At 53.9% G+C, this 19,174-nt stretch overlaps 1 protein-coding gene across 1 annotated transcript; it reads left to right on the top strand.

Moving 5' to 3' along the window:
- The first annotated feature begins 11,991 nt into the window (after positions 1 to 11,991).
- Positions 11,992 to 13,577, top strand: KCNA10 (potassium voltage-gated channel subfamily A member 10). The gene has a single exon (XM_011236157.3). It carries the CDS (start codon positions 11,992 to 11,994, stop codon positions 13,525 to 13,527), a length of 1,536 nt encoding a protein of 511 aa, XP_011234459.1. The 3' UTR covers positions 13,528 to 13,577.
- Positions 13,578 to 19,174: the final 5,597 nt, after the last annotated feature.

The raw sequence follows: 19,174 nt of genomic DNA, 5'->3' as shown, positions 1-19,174 counted from the left end.
AAGAGCTTCATATGTATTAATACAGTTAAATCATACAGCAACACTGTGACGTATGTACTCTTATTCTCATCCCTGTTTATAGATGGGAAATGGAGGCTCAGGGAGGTTAGGTCATTTGCCCCAGGTCACACAGCTAGTGGCTGAGCCTGGGTTTGCACCCGGCAATCCGCTCCAGAGCCTGGTGCAAAGCCACTGCACGGTGTTCCCCCAGAGAGATGAAGGCATGTGATCCAGTGAGCAGCTAGTAAATATAAAACCCAACCCCAGGGGCGCCTGGGTGGCTCAGTCGTTAAGCGTCTGCCTTTGGCTCAGGGCGTGATCCCGGCGTTCTGGGATCAAGCCCCACATCAGGCTCCTCTGCTGGGAGCCTGCTTCTTCCTCTCCCACTCCCCCTGCTTGTGTTCCCTCTCTCGCTGGCTGTCTCTCTCTCTGTCAAATAAATAAATAAAATATTAAAAAAAAAAAAAACCCAACCTCAAGTCTTCTAGCACCAACTCAGTCTCATTCCAGCTCTCTGCCTCTCCTTCTTGCTGTCACCCAAATGAGGCCCCTTGGGATGGCGAGCGCAGGGAGCTGGCCGGTTCCCTCTCCCCTCCCATGGCCCTGTTGGAGTGAGGGGTCCCCTCTTCTCCAGGCCAGAGTTCTCCCAGGGAGCCTGAAGGGATTCGGTAGAGTCAGGGAGAGGACCCTTCCCAGTTAGTAGGGTCAAGGTTCTTGTAGCCCCCAGATCCAATGGGACTGAAGCAAGTGCCCAGCTGTTCCCCCTACCCTGGCCCTTCTCACAAGTCCATGCTCAGGGAGAACCTCACCTAAGAACTTGTCCTAAGAGCCTCGATGCCAGGGGTCACTGAGAAGCCCAGCGAAACCATGCCTGACTTGATCAGCCTTTTATGGGCAAAGGATCCTACAAGCTGGGGGTAGCAATGGGGAGACACAAGCCCCTTGCTGTCACCCTCTGTGTCTACATGTTATCAGCGGCTTTTCAGAAACAACTAATTCAGCCTCTGGGTCAGTATCTGATCTGTGCGCCGTTGGCCATGGAGGCCGAGGGTCACCCCTTCCTAGTTCACTTTGTCCGGTTTGCCGCTGGTGCTCTGCACCTTCCCCCTGCCCACCAACCCTGGCCGGATCCTTTCTCTCAAGCTTCCTCCAGACACAGACACAGCAAGGCGATCCTGTTTCACGGAAGGATAGGATTTCTGCATCCCGGGCATCAATCGGGCAGGCTCCTTCCTGCCAGTCCTCCTGTCTGCCCTGAGACCAGCAGATGCCCTCGGCCATGGAGAGCTGACTTAGCTGGAGCGCACAAGGCTCCCGCCGGCTGGACAAGAAGCACCTTCTCCGTTGCTCCTGCTGGTGAGTTCTTGGCCATGTTTCCTTCTTTTGCCCACACTTCAATCTCTGCAACTGGATCTTAACTACCGTATCAAAGGGCCCCAAGCATCTTTCTCCTAGAGTTCCAGAAGCATTCTGGGGAAATTCAATTGCATTCATGGCAACCAGCATGAGCTACCCAGGTTGGCTTGTTTCCCAGCATGCTCTTAGGGAGACACATTATTCTTATGGTCTGCGTTCCTAGCTCAATTTGTTTGGAGCCTTCCAAGAACACCAATTTCAATCCACCACTTAAGCTTAGGCCTTCTCTCTGTACCAGAAGAAGGCATAGCTGTCCCCAGATTTCCACCATGTCCATTTCTGCTCCAGAAATTCCAGAGCCTTCCTAAGGCGTAAGGAGGCCCCAGAGCCCCACTGCTCAATGCCCCACTTTGGTCAGGAGAATAGACAATGGCCTCTGTGGTATTTTGTGAGGCACGTTAGGCAGCTTCCATAGCCCACCCCAGCCCACAGAGGCAGATGCCTGCCATCCCACCATAAATGCTTCGTTTCATTAGCTTGTGCCTTTGTGTACCAATCAATGAATTATTCAACAAATATTTACAGAGTTTCTTCTATGTGCAAGGCAGCATACTAGGTACTGGAGTGATACAAGGACATGACTTCTTCCCCCAAATCTCTCTGTAAGCACTTATTATTATTATCCCTGCTTTACGAATCAGGGAACTTGCTCAAGGTCACACAGCTTAGTACATCCTGGAACGTGGCTAGGGGGTGGTTCTTTGTGGGGGGGGTGGTTCCAAGAAAATAATACAAGATTGGGGGTATTTGCAAAAAGGAGAGGCTGGCATTTGGCATTTTGCTGTTCAGTGTCAGCACTCAGTCACAGGACATGCTCCCCAGCTTCCCTGCTCCGGGCAGCCTGGCAGGAAAAGGAAGGCAAGAAGAAGGTAAGGTGGCTGGCTGTCAGATGGAATGAGGCCACACTGCTCCTCCCCTCCTGTTCCCTGAAGGATTCCACGTGTGTCCCCAGACCCCTGAATTGGCTGCAGAGACTAGATGAGGCCAGGGTCCCAACACAGCATGGGGGAAAAAGAGGCACAGGCCGGATGCTTGTGTCTCGTGCTATCCTGTTTGACAACTACTCACTCCCGGAATCATCTTGACAGCCCTATGATAAAGGTCACCTCCCCGTTTTACAGATGAAGAAGCTGAGGCCCAGAGAGTAAATGAGTAGTTAACTGGCTAGTTGGTCAGTTACAAATCCAGGCCTGCCGTGCCATAACCACAGTGCTACACTGCCTCCCGGGGGGAGGAGGTGAGGGTGCAGGGAGGGGACAAGGCAGGTTCGGGGGGACTTGAGCTGCTACTGAGACAATCCAGGAAGCTATGGGAGTGCCTCCCTCGCCTTGAGTGAGGCTGCCCAGCAGTATGGGGTGAGTGTTAGGCCTTGAACCAGACTGAGGAGGCTTGAGTCCCTGCACTGCCACTCGCTACCCTTACCTCTCTAGGCCTCGGTTTCCCCATATGTAAAAGGGAGACACTAAGAGAGTTCTGCCCAACTCCTAGGTCTGTTGTGAGGGTCAAATGAAAACATACTTCAGGAATGGTGGAGCTGTACGAAGGTGAGGTGCCGCACAAGATCTGGGGGGGGGGGGCGACAGTGTCATCCTAAAGGCTCTCCATCAGGTGGTAGCTCTGGCCTAGGCCTGCGAGTCTCCATCCCTTGTGTCCTCACGAGGATTCTGACGCCTATTATCTCCCACGTGCTTCACGAACATTCATTCAACACAAGCCCCTGCCATGTAGGGCACAGGGGTGGGCAGGCAGGGCAGAGGGTCTGATGCCCACTTTAAAGATAATGGGACTCAAACTTTGGAAGCTAACGTGACTCTCTTAAAGGCACACGGCTGGTGAGAGGTAAAGGCAGACTTGAACCAGGTCTACTGGCCCCACATTCTCTGCTCCTTTCAGCTAACAAACTGGCCTCATGGAGATCGGTGGCTGAGGGCAAGGCTGGCAGTAGAGACATAAATAGAAATGCTCCCTATTTTGCAATTCTATCTAAAACCATCTCGTCTTATATTCCTGGGAATGCCTAAAAACCAAGCCCACCTCCTGGGGGGTGAGCAGGAGATGGTTTACCAGCATGTTAGACTTATCAGTCCCTCCCCACTCACACCTTGCAGTCCAGCTGGCCCGGGGGGGTGCTCTGTGGAGCCTCCTTCCAAGGCCCTGCGACAAACATCAGAGTGAGAGGCTGGATTTGGGACCTATCTGAGGACAGGGCATGGTGTGAGTGGGTGGAAGAGTGTCTGGCCTCAGTCTCGGCTCTCTACAGTCTTACTTCCTGGCTGCTCACTGCCCCCCTCCCCAGGACCTGCCAACATGCAGAACTCTGGGCAGAGCCAGCCCAAAACCATGATGCGCTTTCCACTTCCCAAAGCCCAAAGGCTATTGCAGTGGCAGACTCTGACAAAAGCAGCATCACGGAAGGGGTGGGCACTGGCCAAAGCAGCCCCCCAGCAGCACCATGCATGGGCAGAACCTTCAGGAAGGCTCCCAGGCCTGTGACTTCTATGCCATCTCTTCCTGGTACCTGGAAACGACACCTGTTACCATCAGAGACAGAGGCATCCTTCTCTCCAGGGCAAACAGGGAGGCAACACGGGGCCTCGACGATGCACAAAATCAAGAGGTCCAGGAGTCTTGCCTCCAGCTGACCTCCAGAGCAACAGTATATCCCCCCATGTCAGGGCAGAGGGCTGTTCCAGTCTCCGTGGTTAATAGCAGTTACACTGTAAGCCCTTATATTCCTGCTGGAATGAATTATCCTGTGATCATTCTTTTCAGCATTGCTGCTGCTCAGGGTTTCAGTGAAAGATCTCCTGCCCATATCATTCTGCCTCTTTAGGAAGACAGCTCTGTCTCTGAGCAGTCCCCGCAGGGAGAGAGACAGACAGCCCACGCTGTGCCCACCCTGCTTTCACAAGGATGTGCGCCATGTGACCAGCTTCCCGAGCCCCCTCCAGCCCTCCTTGTCTTCCTTCAATTGCTCCAAGTAACCTAACCTCCTCCTGTTCCCAGAGGCAGACAGACTAGATGTGAGAGGGGGCGTCAGGGCACCTGGAACAGAAACATCTGGGGATGTAGGAGGCTTCCGGGGCTGCAGGTTTGTGCACGGGGGCCTGCTCGTGAGTGTCTGCTATTTGCACATGAGTACGTGCCTATCCGTGTTTGGGTGCCTGGGTGATTTTACGTGGAGCAATTATGTGTCTGTGACCGGCTGTGTGTGGCTGTGCGTGTGTGGCCATGTGTGTGTTTGTGAATGTGTGTGTGTGTGTGTTCCTGGCTGAATGAGCATAGGCCATACAAGGCAACAAGTGTGCTAGCATGGGGCTGTCAGAGAGAGGGATGCACATTGGTTTTGGAACTAGAAAATTCGGGTTTGATTCATAGCTTCATAACTTAGTGGCCAAAGGACCTTTGGCCAGTCACACACCTTTCTAGACCTTGGGTCCCCCATTTGTTAAATAATCCCTCCCTGCCTTAGGGGCCACGGTGAGGCCAAAATCCTGTGTGGAAACACTTGGCTGGGAGAGCTGACGGGAGTGGACGGGAGGAAGCAGTTCCATCACAGGCACGGGGGCTGAGAGTTGGGGCCCTACAAGCTGTGAGCAGCCTCTGCTGCCCCCAGGCCTACCCCTCCCTGAGCAGCACACTTGCCCCAGCAGGCTCAGCCTCTGAAAGGGCCTGGTCGCAGCCCCTGGAAAAGTATGACATACAGGTTGTACCAGGGCCAGAAGAGGGAAAGGAAAAATGGCCCCCAACCCCATCCCTGACCCCGGTGATACTAGCCACCAGCGTCCATCAAGCACCTAATACATAAGGCGTGCTGTCAATATGGCAGCACTTCCTCACCAGGAACTCATGAAGCAGGTCCGAGTAAGGCCACTTGTCCCGGTCACACAGACAGAAAGTGACCGAGCCGGGATTGAGAGTTGGCCCTGCCGTCTGCCCCAGAGCCCAAGCTCTTCACTAGGATGGAGAGCCTGCCTCAGGTTCCCTGGGGGGCTGACTTCCTGTGGACCCCAAGCCCCAGCCTGCTGACTGCCCTCGTTTTCTCCAGTTCAGGTGTCCTGGCAGGACACTGCTCCTGGCTCCAAGCTCTACCTGTCTGATGCCTCCAAGACTGCCATGTTTGCCCCCTGCCTTCTACTCAGGGAGGCTGGGAGGGCTGGGTACTGGGGTACCTCCCCACAGGGACAGGAGGGCTCACGTGACAGCTGAGCCAGCATGTCCTGCCTGAGACTCCATCTTACTTTTCCCCAGTTGGAGAAACTGAGGCTCTTGAAGGGTGGGGCGACATCATCCTTACCACAGATGAGGTGGAGAGGAACAGAACCAGACTCCTCGGGGTCCTGACTGAGGCTGGGCCCAGGGGTCAGGGTAAGCCGATGTCGTGGGGTACAGACTAGGGGCAGGCAGAGACCGGGAAGAGGGTGAGAAGGGAGGCAGCCTGGAGGGAGGATCAGCAAGACCCAGGCCTGGTTGGTGAAGAGGGGAAGGGAGGTGGCACTAGAGATGGAAGGAGGGGGCCCCCCCGTGGAGATTTACACAGTGGGACCAGGGGCTGCTTCTGGCAGGGCAACAACGCCCTCTTCTGACCAGCCAGGAGTAACGCAGACGTTGGCCTCCCCACCCCACCTTCCTCCCTGTCCCCTCATGCACTCAGCAGCAGACCGTGGGAGCCCTTGTGCCAGGCCCACCTGTCTGCCTCCACGTCCCCCCACCTGCTGCCACCCCGTGACATCTGAGCCCGCCGCGCAGCCTCCCCTGTCCCTGGGGCTCTCTGGGCCCCGCGTCGCAGCGCACACAGTTGTCTCCATGTGATGATTTCTTTCAGCCTTTCTCTGACTCAGAGAGGCCACAGCCTTACCTGAATGTGCGGGAGGTGTTGGGGTTGCTAAGCGACCCAGGGGGACTGATGGGGAAAGGCGCGGGGGGGGGGNGGGGGGGGGGGGGGGTGGGAGCTCAGGACACACACTGCTCTCACCCTTCTGTGACCTTGAGGAGGCCGGCCCGGCTCCCCCACCGAAGTCTTTAGAACATCTGCTCTGGGAGAGGCACAGGACTGAGCCCCCACGAGGCCCTGCCCGCAGGAGGCATCCAGTCTGGCCAGGGAGGAGCCCATCAGCACCACGAACCACATCTGCAGACCACGTACAAGCAGGTGCAAGGAGCACAGGGAGGCATTTGGGGTCAGCGTGGTCTACACCAGGGGACCAGTGTAGACCACAGAAGGCTTCGGGGTGGGGGGCGGGGCGGGGATGATCAGACCCTTTTAGAGAGGAAATCAGAGTTCACAGACGTGGTGATTGGCCCCCAGCCGTCTGCCTGGTCAATGCAGAGTTGAGATCCAGACCCAGGCCTGCCTGGTTCTGGGAGAAGGGGACAGAGCTAAGGTTGGAAGATAGGAAGGGGTAAGATGCGCTGGGCCAGGCTGCCCCCGTGTACAAAGATGCCGAGGGACCCAAAGATGACAAAGCCTGTGGATCAAATAATGGTGTGACAAAACCTTGTCTAGGGACTTCCCGGGAAGGAAAGAGTACCGTCGTCACCCGGCCGCCTTAGGGAGAGCTTCACCGTCAGGTGGAGACAGAAGTGAGGCGTGCGGGTGTCAGAAGCTGTTCAGAGTGGCCAGCGGGGAGGAAGCACATGTTGGGGGGAGAGTAGGATGGAGGAAGGGGCTGCTTTAACCCAACGCACTGTTTCGGCACCGTGCCAGGCAAGCACAGAGAGGATGAGCGGAAGTAGATATCGTAGAAGACTCTTGAATGCAGCAATCACTTCAGCTATGGGTGAGAGCGGAGCAGGCTCCGGGGCCCTGCCCAGCGTGATGGGAGCTGGCCCACAAATCCCCCTGCCCGCAGCTCCCCCCTCACCCACTCAGAATGTCTGTCTCCTCCCAGGGGCCCTGTGCGGGGTGGAGGAGAGAGGCCCGGGGGCACAACCAGCTCCCATCTTGGCTCCCATGAAATGGTCATCGCACAGCCTACTGAAAGCAGAGAGACACCTCAGCTGAGAAGCGGGTATTTCCCAGGGCAACCCCCTACCCCTAATCCAGCCAGCAAACAGACCCCATAGCACTAAGTTGTGGGGAGCCGGCCTGCTGGCGCTAGGGGCTTGATGCTGTCCACACTTCCGAGAGGGCAGCCTCCCCACTGTCCTCTCTGCAGGGGTGCAGCCTCCCAGCTGTCCCCTGGGGCCACTCTCTGCCCTGGCTCTCGGGTGCATTCACTCTTTCTAAACCATGTGCGGGGCCGTTGCAGCATGAGTGGGCACGGTCCAGCGCGGCGGTCAGCGCTACGGAAGAGTAACCCCCTCCTTCCACAGATCCGTGCACTTTTACAAAGGATCGCTCTATCTCCTTTGGTCCTTATCAAAACCTTGCACAATCACCGGCAGACCATGCATTTTTATTTCCTGGGGTTTTCGGTTTGGAATTTTTTGCTTTTGTTTTTGCCTGTTCGCCTTTTTTTTTTTTTAACATACATATTGAGATGAATGGATGCATGCTAGATTAAAATTGTGCGGCTTGATGGGTTTAGACATACGTATACACTTGTGCAACCAACACCACAACCAAGATAAACATCAAGATCACCCTTCAAAGAGTTTCCTCGGTCCCTTAGCCATCCCTCCTCTTCTCTCCCCGCCCCCAGCCCCAGGCAAGGGCAGATCTGCTTTCTGACACTCTAGGTTAGTTAGCAGTTTCTAGAATTTTGTATAAATGGAATTATTCTATATGGACCCTTTTTTATCGGGCTTCTTTGACTCAGCATATTTTCCTATTACTGATGGAAAAAATGGAGCCTTGATGAGGAGACGCAAGTCGTCAGCAATCACAGAGCAGCGGAAGCACTGCAGGTGTCCTGGCTCTGAGCCTAACATGCTGTCTGCAACACTTCGTTCACTCACCGCTCACTCATTCATTCACTAGAGAGTAACTGCACGTTTGGGTGGGCTAAGCCCTGGAGCTAGGTGTTAGAATCATAATGGGGCACAAAGTCCCTACCCTCATGAGATTGCACTTCATTCAGTCGTTCGTTCATTCATTCATTTATTCATCCATCCATTCATTCATTCATTCATTCATTCATTCACCTGCTTAACAAATATTCACTGTACATCCATAGAACATGCTGTTTGAACTTGGCACTGCCCCACCACCTCCTACACCACCCTGACGCTCATTAACCATCCTCCTATCTGCCACTTTGAGCTGGACAGGGGGGCAATGCAGGTGGAGATCATCAGAGGTGAGTTCTGTCCTCCAGGACCCTCTAACGCAAAAGGGAAAGCTGTAAGATACTATCCTGTCCTGTGAAATCTTACGAGATGGCTTACGAGCTAAGGCATTCCAAACCGAGTGCAAATGTGAGTGATCCAAGCAAGGAGGCCAGGAGCTCGAGGAGGGGGAGGGCTCTCCAACCTGGACTGGCCAAAATGGGCTCCTTGGACAGGGCGGGACCTCAGCAGTCCCCAGACGAGCAGGGAGAAGTAGGAGAGACGGAGAGAAGGGGAGGAGTGTACCAGGCAGGTGCAAAACAGAGACAAAGATGTAGAGGCAAGGCCGGGGAAGACCTGATCAGAAGACAGTGAGCTGAGAATTCCTCCTGGGGAAGTAGGAGGCTACTTTGTGCCCACAAGTATGTTACATTGTGCTTCTGTGCGGAGCGGAGGGGAGGGGGAAGCAGGGACGGTAATCACTTACATTTTTTTGGTAATTTACAATATACAAAGTGCTCTCACTGTTATTATGTTATTTTCTCAGTATAATCTTTGAGGTGGCAATTATCCTTATTTTTCCCATTTTATAGGTCAGAACACTGAGGCTCATAAAAATCCAGTGATCTGCTCAAAAACAAACAACTCCTAAGCGTTGGGGCAGAGCTTCAAGCCAGGACTCTTGTCCCCAAGACCAGTCCTCTTTTCCCTACGTCTATAATTATCAACATTTAAATGGGACCCATGGAACATGCTTCTATAGACTATAGAATACATTGTTTGAACTTGACATTGTCCCATCACCTGACCCTCTTCAGCCACCCTCCTGTCTGCCACTGTGAGCTGGGGATGGATGTGACAAAGAGGAGATCAGGAGGAGGGAGAAGGGAAATGGCCTGACTTCCAGGAAAGGAAGTTAGGTCTTTGACCAAGGAAGCTCTCCCTAGTCCCCACATGCCTTCTGCCTCTGGCCTCCAGAGAAGGCTCCTAGTAAGGGCCCACTCCAGCCATTCGGAAGTGGTTCCCAAACCCTTGCCCCAAGGGCCCTGAATGACACCCCTTCCGCTCAGCCTGCAGAAAGTGGGATGGAATTCACACCAAGAAGGGAATAAGCAGGAGCACCCTCAGGACCAGGACCCAAAGGGAAAAATACAGCTCTGATGTCACAAGATGGGTACAGAGCTGGAGTCCAGGTCCCACATCTACGTGGGAGCCACGTGACCCAGGCCAAGCCCCCTAATTCATCAGGGGGGGTCACTGTGGAGGAAGAGCTAACATTTCTCCAGGGCTTATCGTGTGCAGAGCCAGGACTCCAGCTCACATCGACTGGTTCCCGTCTCAGAGTTCCGAACCACTGGTCCATCCTACCTTCAACCCCCCTACTGCTCACCAGGGGTCAGCACCTGTCACTGAGGGCCAGCATCTGACATGCTCGGTGGGGGGCACATCCGCCCCAGCTCCACAGCCAAGGAAGCGGCAGCTTAGTGAAACTAGGTGGCTTGCAAAGGCCACACACTCCTAAGAGGTAGGGCAAGGGCTCAACCGGGCCCGACCACCCAGACCTGAACTCCACCCCTGAACTGAGGAGAAAGCACGTGGGACTGACGGGGCTCCAAGCACCCCTATTTCCATGACCCTGGCTCACAGCCCCCCACAAGGCCTCAGCTTCCATTTAGGGGTCCCACAGTCTAGCAGGAAAGGCCCTGGAACAGGAAGCAGGCTCAGCTCAGACCTCTGTACCACTAGTGTGGTCTTGGGAAGGCCACTTGGTCCCCATGACTTGGTTTTCCCATCTGTAAAACGGAAATAACATTTTCCAACCTCACACGATTATTGTCATTCAGTGAGACATGCAAAGGTGGAATCACTTTGAAAAGACTACAACACTGTACACGGCAAGGTATCCTTGTATATGAAACTCCAAGGTCATGACCACCAGATTTCACCCCTCTCCCACCCGCACCCCCAGCCTTCCTGGCCTCAGTGTTCTTCAGTTGAAACTGAACCTTGAGTGGCCCTGAGGAAGTAATCAGTCTGTGTTTGTGGATATCCAAGCCCACTGGGTGTTCGCTCCTTAACCCCACCCCCAATTCACACACACTTACCTACTTCCTACCTGCCCAAAATGATTTTTATTTATTTATTTTTAAAGATTTTATTTATTTATGTATTTGACAGAGAGAGACAGCAAGAGAGGGAACACAAGCAAGGGGAGTGGGAGAGGGAGAAGCAGGCTTCCTGCCAAGCAGGTTGCCCTATGTGGGGCTCGACCCCAGGATCCTGGGATCATGACCTGAGCCGAAGGCAGACGCTTAACGGCTGAGCCACCCAGGCGCCCCCAAAAATGAAATCATTCTTGGGGCACCTGGGTGGCTCAGTCACTTAAGAGTATGACTCTTGATTTCGGCTCAGGTTATGATCTCAGGGTCATGGGATTGAGCCCTGCATTAGGCTCCACGCTCTGCTTCTCCCTCTCCCTCTGCCACTCCCCCACCTCTCTCTCTCTCTGTCTCTCAAATAAATAAATAATTCTTCTTTAAAAATTGAAAACTAAATAAAAATGAAATCATTCCCCATAAACATCTTAAGACATACCAAAAAAAAATGCTGTTGGCATATGTGAAGAATTTGGCAAAAACAATAGCTATGATTTAATGATCTTTCCACCAGATATAGCATTTTACATATGCTATCTCATTTAATGTCACCTCCAAAAAAACCCTGGGAGTTACTCACAAAGGAGGGCTCACGCCCAGACAGCTCACGTGCACTGCCCCTGAGGGTCTGACCATTGGCCACCCGCCTCTGTCCTCCTGTTCTCCCTCCCAACAGAATCAGCTGGGTTCTTGCATCCACCTGGCCCCACCACTTGCCCAAGAGGGCTGGCGGAGGTAATGGGAAGTGTCTACAGTCTGAGAGAAAGAAGCTCAGTAAGGGGGCATGGAAAAGTGTAGGGAGATCGGGAGGACTTCAGCCACATACAAAATTACCTGCTTTGTCATTAAGAAACATTAAACTTCCTCTTTCCCTACGGGCTCCCTCTGCCGTTGTGTACAGAGACCCTGATTTGCTGGAGGAAGAGTTGATCGCTCAGCCAGGCTCCTTCTTTGCAATCTGCTCTAGTGATTAATGTATGCACGTTCAGGGGGTGCAGGTGGCTTTCAAGGGAAGAAGCCCAAGCAGCCACGAGGTCCCTTCCCAAACTAAAAGTAAGTCACTTTTTAATCATGGGTATACCTTACCTCAATGGTCCAGAGCCCACTGCAGCTGATCCCTGCTCCCGCATGATGACCTTCCTCGTCTCCACAGCTCGCGGCAGGTCGGGGAGACTGAGGGTCTTCATGCTGCTTTCCTGACTCCCCTAGGATGGATGTGTGTGGCTGGAAAGAAATGGAGGTTGCGCTGGTCAATTTCGATAACTCAGATGAAATCCAGGAAGAGCCAGGCTATGCCGCAGACTTTGACCCAAGCAGCCCAAAAGGCCGGCCGGGGAGCAGCCCCTTCTCCAACTGCAGGGTCCTCATCGGTCACAGCACCACCCATGAGACGGCCTTCTCCAAGCTTCCAGGAGACTACGTGGATTCCCCCGGGCCTGAGCCCATGGTCTTGAATGAAGGAAACCAGCGGGTGATCATCAACATTGCCGGGCTGCGGTTTGAGACCCAGCTCAGAACCCTCAATCAGTTCCCCGAGACCCTCCTGGGAGACCGGGAGAAAAGGGTGCAGTTCTTCGACTCCATGAGAAATGAGTATTTCTTTGACAGGAACCGGCCCAGTTTCGATGGAATCCTATATTATTACCAATCAGGTGGGAAAATCCGGCGCCCTGCCAACGTGCCCATCGACGTCTTTGCTGATGAAATCTCCTTCTACGAACTGGGTAGCGAGGCCATGGACCAGTTCCGGGAGGATGAAGGCTTCATCAAAGACCCTGAAACCCTGCTCCCCACCAATGACTTCCACCGGCAGTTCTGGCTCCTCTTCGAGTACCCTGAGAGCTCCAGCGCTGCCCGGGGCGTGGCCGTGGTCTCTGTGTTGGTCGTGGTCATCTCCATCACCATCTTCTGCCTGGAAACACTACCAGAGTTCCGGGAGGAGAGGGAGCTGAAGGTAATGAGAGACCCCAGCCTCAACACAAGCAAGACGGCCCTCTCCCACACCATGTTCACTGACCCGTTCTTCATGGTGGAATCCACCTGCATCGTGTGGTTCACCTTCGAACTGGTGCTCCGGTTCGTGGTCTGCCCCAGCAAGACCGACTTCTTCAGGAACATCATGAACATTATCGATATCATCTCCGTCATCCCGTACTTCGCAACCCTCATCACGGAGCTGGTCCAGGAGACAGAGCCCAGCAGCCAGCAGAACACGTCCCTGGCCATCCTGAGGGTCATCCGGCTGGTGCGGGTCTTCCGCATCTTCAAGCTCTCCCGGCACTCCAAGGGGCTGCAGATCCTGGGCCAGACACTGAAGGCGTCCATGCGGGAGCTGGGGCTGCTTATCTTCTTCCTCTTCATCGGGGTCATCCTTTTCTCCAGCGCGGTCTACTTCGCCGAGGTGGATGAGCCAGAGTCCCATTTCTCTAGCATTCCTGATGGCTTCTGGTGGGCCGTGGTCACCATGACAACGGTGGGCTATGGCGACATGTGCCCAACCACCCCCGGGGGGAAGATCGTGGGCACTCTGTGTGCCATCGCGGGGGTCCTCACCATCGCCCTCCCCGTGCCCGTCATCGTCTCCAACTTCAACTACTTCTATCATCGGGAGACTGAGAATGAGGAGAAGCAAAACATCGCAGGTGAGATTGACAAAATCCTCAACAGCGTGGGCTCAAGAATGGGCAGCGCAGGCTCTCTTAGTAAGACCAACGGTGCCTGCTCCACAGAGAGGTCCAAGAAGTGACCTGTCCAAGGCTCACTGGCTCCCTGAGTCTCCCTGTCTGTGTCTCTTTGTCTTTCTCTGTTTTTCTCTGTGTGTCTCTCTGTCTCTTCCCTTCTCTCTCTCTCTTCCTCTGTCCCCACGCCTACAGCTTTTCTCTCCCCCTCCCCTCCCTGCCTCTTGCTCTCTGTTTTTCCAAGGACAGGAGTTTATCCTTTGTGAATAGCAGGCCATCTTGGACTGCAAGCTGTTTGAATAAACCCAGACTTCTGCTGCATTTTCTAAGCTGTTTTCTCTCAACCAACGATTGGAAGATTTCATTCTCCTTTCCCGTGAGGGGTACTTCTGGTCCTTGCCACTCGCCTGTGATCCCCAAGATCGACAGTATTGGCATCACCTGGGAGCAAGGAAATGCAGACTCCGAGCCCACCACAGACCTACTGAATCCGAATTCTCCTTTTCACAAGATCCCAAGGGATTCATTTCCACATTAAAGATGAAGAAACACTGGCTTTGGTCTTCCCAAGAGGAGGCATATTAAAAGGCTGGGGAATGCTGTGAGCAATGAGTAAGAGCTCCGGGTTGTTTAATAATAATATCTTACACTTGTGTCACGTTGCATAAATTTTCCAAAGCACTTTCACCAACAGCATCTCACGGCATCTCAAAATAACCAGTAGAACAGATTTGGTTATTATTCTCACGTTATAGATGCACAAACCCAAGGACAGCGACTTACCCAGAAATGGTGACATAGTCGATGCTGGAACCCACACCTACCTACTAGTCTAGTGCTCTTTCTGCTTATGGTACCTTGGATGTGAGGGATGTGAGGGCTCTGTCTTTTAGAGGAGCCAGGCAGCAAACCTCTGGGCAAGAACAGTCTTTCCTGGGGACTCCAGTATCTCCATGCATCCTGGGAATTCAGAGCCTGCCTGACCCCTTGCTCCTCAGTCTCTTCCTTGGGCGGTGGGCAAGCAGAAACGCTACCAGGTGTTTCCGCCTGGCCCATCCCTGTGAGTTTATGCACAGGCTGGCAATCCTGAGTGTGGGAAGTGTGTGCACCAGGGCCTCAGAGCACTGCCCCGAGAAAACAGACCCGTCCACCTCCCTCGGGGTTCAGGTCCCACCGAGTCATGAGGAATTGACTAGTAGCCTGTAGGGGCAGGCTGGCGGGGAACAGCAGGGCCCTATGGCATGTGCCCAGATTCCCGGCCCACCCAAGGAGGGTGGCTGTTGCAGGCTCATCTGAGGAACCGCCCTCTTGGGAGTGGATCCTTCTCAGCCCACTCCACTCCCAGGATGAGGGAGTGGAGTTGGAATTCCCTAAAAGGCAGAGAAGGAAGTTTTTACTCTGTCCCCCCAACCCCCACCCCCATTCATCCCCTCAAGGAAGGAGCCCCGCGCTTTCCTCAGGCCCAGGACCCAAGTCTGGCCATACCTCAAAGGTGAGTCAGCGTCGGAACTCTGGGCCTCGGGGCCTCAGGTCACTGCCCAGCACCACTTCACACAGCCCAAACCGCACAATCCACAGCACACAATCCTGGAACACACCCAGCTCCACACAAGCCTGTAAGACGTAGAGCTGCGGCCACAGATCACGCCACACGGCTTCCATCCCATGACAGCCTGACAAAGGCACTGGTGTGAGAGAGAGCGGCTGCTCTTCCTTCTTCTTGTCCTGAGTTCATGCCCTGAGAAGCTGGACTTAGTCATCTTTAAGGCCCCTTCCTGCCCTAAAACCCCAATCTCCTTCTTAAGACTTTAGCCTCAAGCTCTCATTCAGCCCTAAGTCACATAGAGCCTGGGCTTTACATGAGACATCGCCATCCTAAGACCTGGGCAAACAGGACTCCTATCCCAGGCCTGAGCCTCAGAGTTCTAGGCTTTGGAATGCCTTCCTCACAAGTTCCTTTCTTTTTTTTTTTTTTTTTTTTTTTTTTTTAAGATTTTATTTATTTATTTATGTGACAGAGATAGAGACAGCCAGCGAGAGAGGGAACACAAGCAGGGGGAGTGGGAGAGGAAGAAGCAGGCTCATAGTGGAAGAGCCTGATGTGGGGGCTCGATCCCATAACGCCAGGATCACGCCCTGAGCCGAAGGCAGACGCTTAACCGCTGTGCCACCCAGGCGCCCCCACAAGTTCCTTTCTAATTGCTCTCCTTCAGGCCACTTTCCAATTCCCTACCTATCCCTCATGCCCAAGCATGTGCGGTCCACCAGATGTCCCGAGGCACTCCGATCTTCACACATGTGGAATCATGCTGAAGCCCTACGCTGGGTTCCAGTTCCAGGATGGTGGCCTGGTGAGCAGATTGCTCCCACTGGCTGGTGTGACGTTTCTTTTACAGGATCACACAAGCTAGGTGCCAGAAAGGGGATGACACTTTGATTTGGGGTGATGCAAATTCTCATAGGCACTGAAAAATTCTTTCTCCAGGATCCCAAGCATCCTTGGGGTGGTTTTAACAAAAGAGTCCGCATGCCCACATTCTGCCTTTTGGAGGCCACGTGATCATAATTCTTCACACCAAACCCTCTCCCCACAGATGGGTGAGACAGTTTGCCCTTCACATCAGCCACCTGGGGTAAACATTATTCCCCCCACTTCATCACATGAGGAAACCGGTTCAGAGAGGTTCATGGGCACACAGCTGGGAAGCAGTAGAGAGGGATTTAAATCTAGGTCTCTTTGATGCCAAAATGTATCCCACGATGCTGCCTGCTAACCAGAACAGCGTCCTCCTGAGCAGGGATCCTGGGGCTGTGGTCACACAGATAGTCTCGGCACATTCCTGGGAGCAGGGAGGCTGGTTCTCCTGAGGCCCTGCTTTCTTTTCTCTCTGACTCTATATTCAGAGCCACGTGCTGGCCTCACACCTTCACATGCTGCAAACAGGGTAGGATGAAAAGACCCCAGGGCAGGTTGGGCCAGTGCCCCCAGAGGCCAAGATAGGGTCCCAGAGCCTGCAGCCCCAGCCTTTCTCTTCCTGGGGTCCTGCCAGAAAGGGTGTAGACTAGCAGGGCAGAAGGGAGCCAATGTGTTTCTTTAGCCAATGCAGTTACCCATAGAAGGTTGGGAGGCCTGCCCATAAGCTTCTGACTCCCAGGAGGCAGATCCAGACCTCCAGGCTGGGCTGCCAGGAGGTAGGGCTGCAGAGCGAACCCTCCATTCGCCATGCCACTGCTGCCAACGGGGCTGGTGTCATAGTTCCCAATGCTGAGTCCCCAGCACTGAGTTATCTGTTTCTTCCCAACCCACCCAGGGAGACAGGCTATGGGGCCCTCTCACCATCCATCCGCCCAGCCTCCTGCTTGCAGTGAGGTCTGCTGTCTAGAGAGGAGCACCCGAGGTGACTCACTGACAAAGGGAAAGAAGAGAGTCAGGGCAGACGGGACAGCACTGCCCAGGGACTCAAGCGTGAAAGGTGCTCTCACTACTGTCAAGGAGGGAAGGACTTGTCAGCAGCCAGACCCAGGGAGCCTTGCCTTTAGGGGGAGCAGAGCAAGGCCTGAGGCTTCCTTCAGGGAGTTCCTATTTACTGAGCTCCGACTGTGGGGCAGACTTCTCAGAGCCGCTGAGTAAAGACATAGGAAGTACGGAAAGGTCCCTTTTCACGTTCACAGCAAAAATATGCAAATAATGTAAGAGCAACAGCAAAAACACCTTCAGTGGGGCTACAGGGTGTGGCAGGCTTCCAAATCTTGCATTATCTTTTCCACGTCATGCCCCTGTCTTTGCAAAGAGCTGTGCAAGCCATGATTCATTGTTGCACCCATTCGTTCTCCTTTAAAAGTGCTTCATAAACCAGAAAGGCTCTCACGAACTTCAGCGTTTTGAGTGCAAAGCTCTCTAGACTTGGAATCAAAGGACCTGGCTGAATGTGTATGAATGGTAAGTCACGAGGCCTCAATGGGCTTCAGTTTCCTTATGTGGAAGATGGAGATAAAAAAAAAAAACAAACAAAAATCTTCCTTATGTGGAAGATGGAGGTAAAAAATATCCTCCTCGCCCGACTGCAAAGAGCAGGCCCTGAGTCCTCCAGCCGCCCTCTCTCGCCCAACCTGGCCAACGGGGCGCCTCAGGACCTCCGCCAGCTGCCAAAGTGGCTGCTCAGGACCTGCCCTCAGTTATCCAGGGCTCCTGTGACACCCTGCTGCTCTGCCTGTGATATGCATACTCATTCTCTTTGAGTTTACTTCCAAATCTGAAAAAGGGGCAGAATGGCACCCACCTCCCCAGGCTGTGGGGAGGGATCAGGGATGGGGTGTGATGACAGGGGATTATGGCTGGAAAGCACCACATAAATGAAAGGAACGATTGCTCTTTAAAAACTGTCATTTTGGGGGCGCCTGGGTGGCGCAGTCATTAAGCGTCTGCCTGCGGCTCAGGGCGTGATCCCGGCATTCGGGGATCGAGTCCCACATCGGGCTCCTCCGCTGGGAGCCTGCTTCTTCCTCTCCCACTCCCCCTGCTTGTGTTCCCTCTCGCTGGCTGTCTCTCTCTCTGTCAAATAAATAAATAAAATCTTTAAAAAAAAAAAAAAAGCTGTCATTTTGGACCAATTAGCCCTACCCGAAGAAGGACAGAATACCTTGGCCATCCGCATCGGATTGTGAGCCTAAGCAGAAGGCCACGGATTTCAAAGACAGTATAAAAACAGAACTAACTCATGTGGGAAAGGAAAAGGGGTTCGAACCGGATAAGAGCGTGTTCAATAACCAACTACCGGTTCAGGCTGCTTGTCACACGTGTCGTTTCATCTGCAGCAGCCACTATGAGTAGGTGTCATTTCATTTTACAGAGAGGAAAACTAAAGCTCCAGCAAGTTAAGTAGCCTCTCCCTTTGGTGGACTGTAGGGGAGTCATGCTAGGTACCCCAAATGCAGGGAGCCCAAAACAGGGGGATCAGACATAGATGGTACTGTAGTTGTCCCCATCCCTCACCTTCTTGACCAAAGACCCATCTCCTCCATCGGGCACCCTCAACTCACTTCACCCCCATGCAAACCAGAGGTGGTAACTCCATCATCAGGGTCGGCAGCATTCCCTACGGCTCTGGGACATCACAGAGGCTGAGGCTGGAGCCACCCCTTGCTGCACTGGCCCCGAGCCGTCCACGCCACCCATGCAGAGGCCACTCAGAGGAGCTCAGCCACTCTCCACGAAGCAAGGCTCGGCAGGACCCCCGGGACAACCTCCCGGGCATGAACCTGCCCGTGCAGGGTGGCCCAGAGCGGTGGCCACCCCAGACAGTGCTCACCCGCGAGGCTCCCCCTGCCTGCTCTCTCAGCCCTGGTGGCCCTGCCCAGCCCTCACTGTGCTCAGGACGCAGTCCCTTCCCCACCAGCCGCTCCGCACTCCCTAGGGCACACATGCTGGTGCAGGAATGCGTTCCAGAAGGCCACTTTCCATGGCAGGTGCCAGAAACCCAACTCAAACTGAAACAAGACAGAAAACTTTATCAGCTCCCGTGATGGAGAAATTCAGGACAAGAACAAATTGTAGCTGAGTCTGGGGACTCAGCCCCCACAACCTTCGGAGCCCGAGTCCCTTCTGTCCATTGCCCTTCTCACCTTCTCTCTGCTGGATGGCCAACATGGCTCTCAAGGCAGACTTTCTCTGTGGGGCAGGGATCGGGGCAGCCCCCAGGTCACGGCCTTATCATC

The sequence above is a fragment of the Ailuropoda melanoleuca genome, chromosome 2 (genome assembly GCF_002007445.2).
Source record: "Ailuropoda melanoleuca isolate Jingjing chromosome 2, ASM200744v2, whole genome shotgun sequence".
NCBI classification, from domain to species: domain Eukaryota; kingdom Metazoa; phylum Chordata; class Mammalia; order Carnivora; family Ursidae; genus Ailuropoda; species Ailuropoda melanoleuca.
This window is presented reverse-complemented; position numbering and strand designations above follow the sequence as displayed.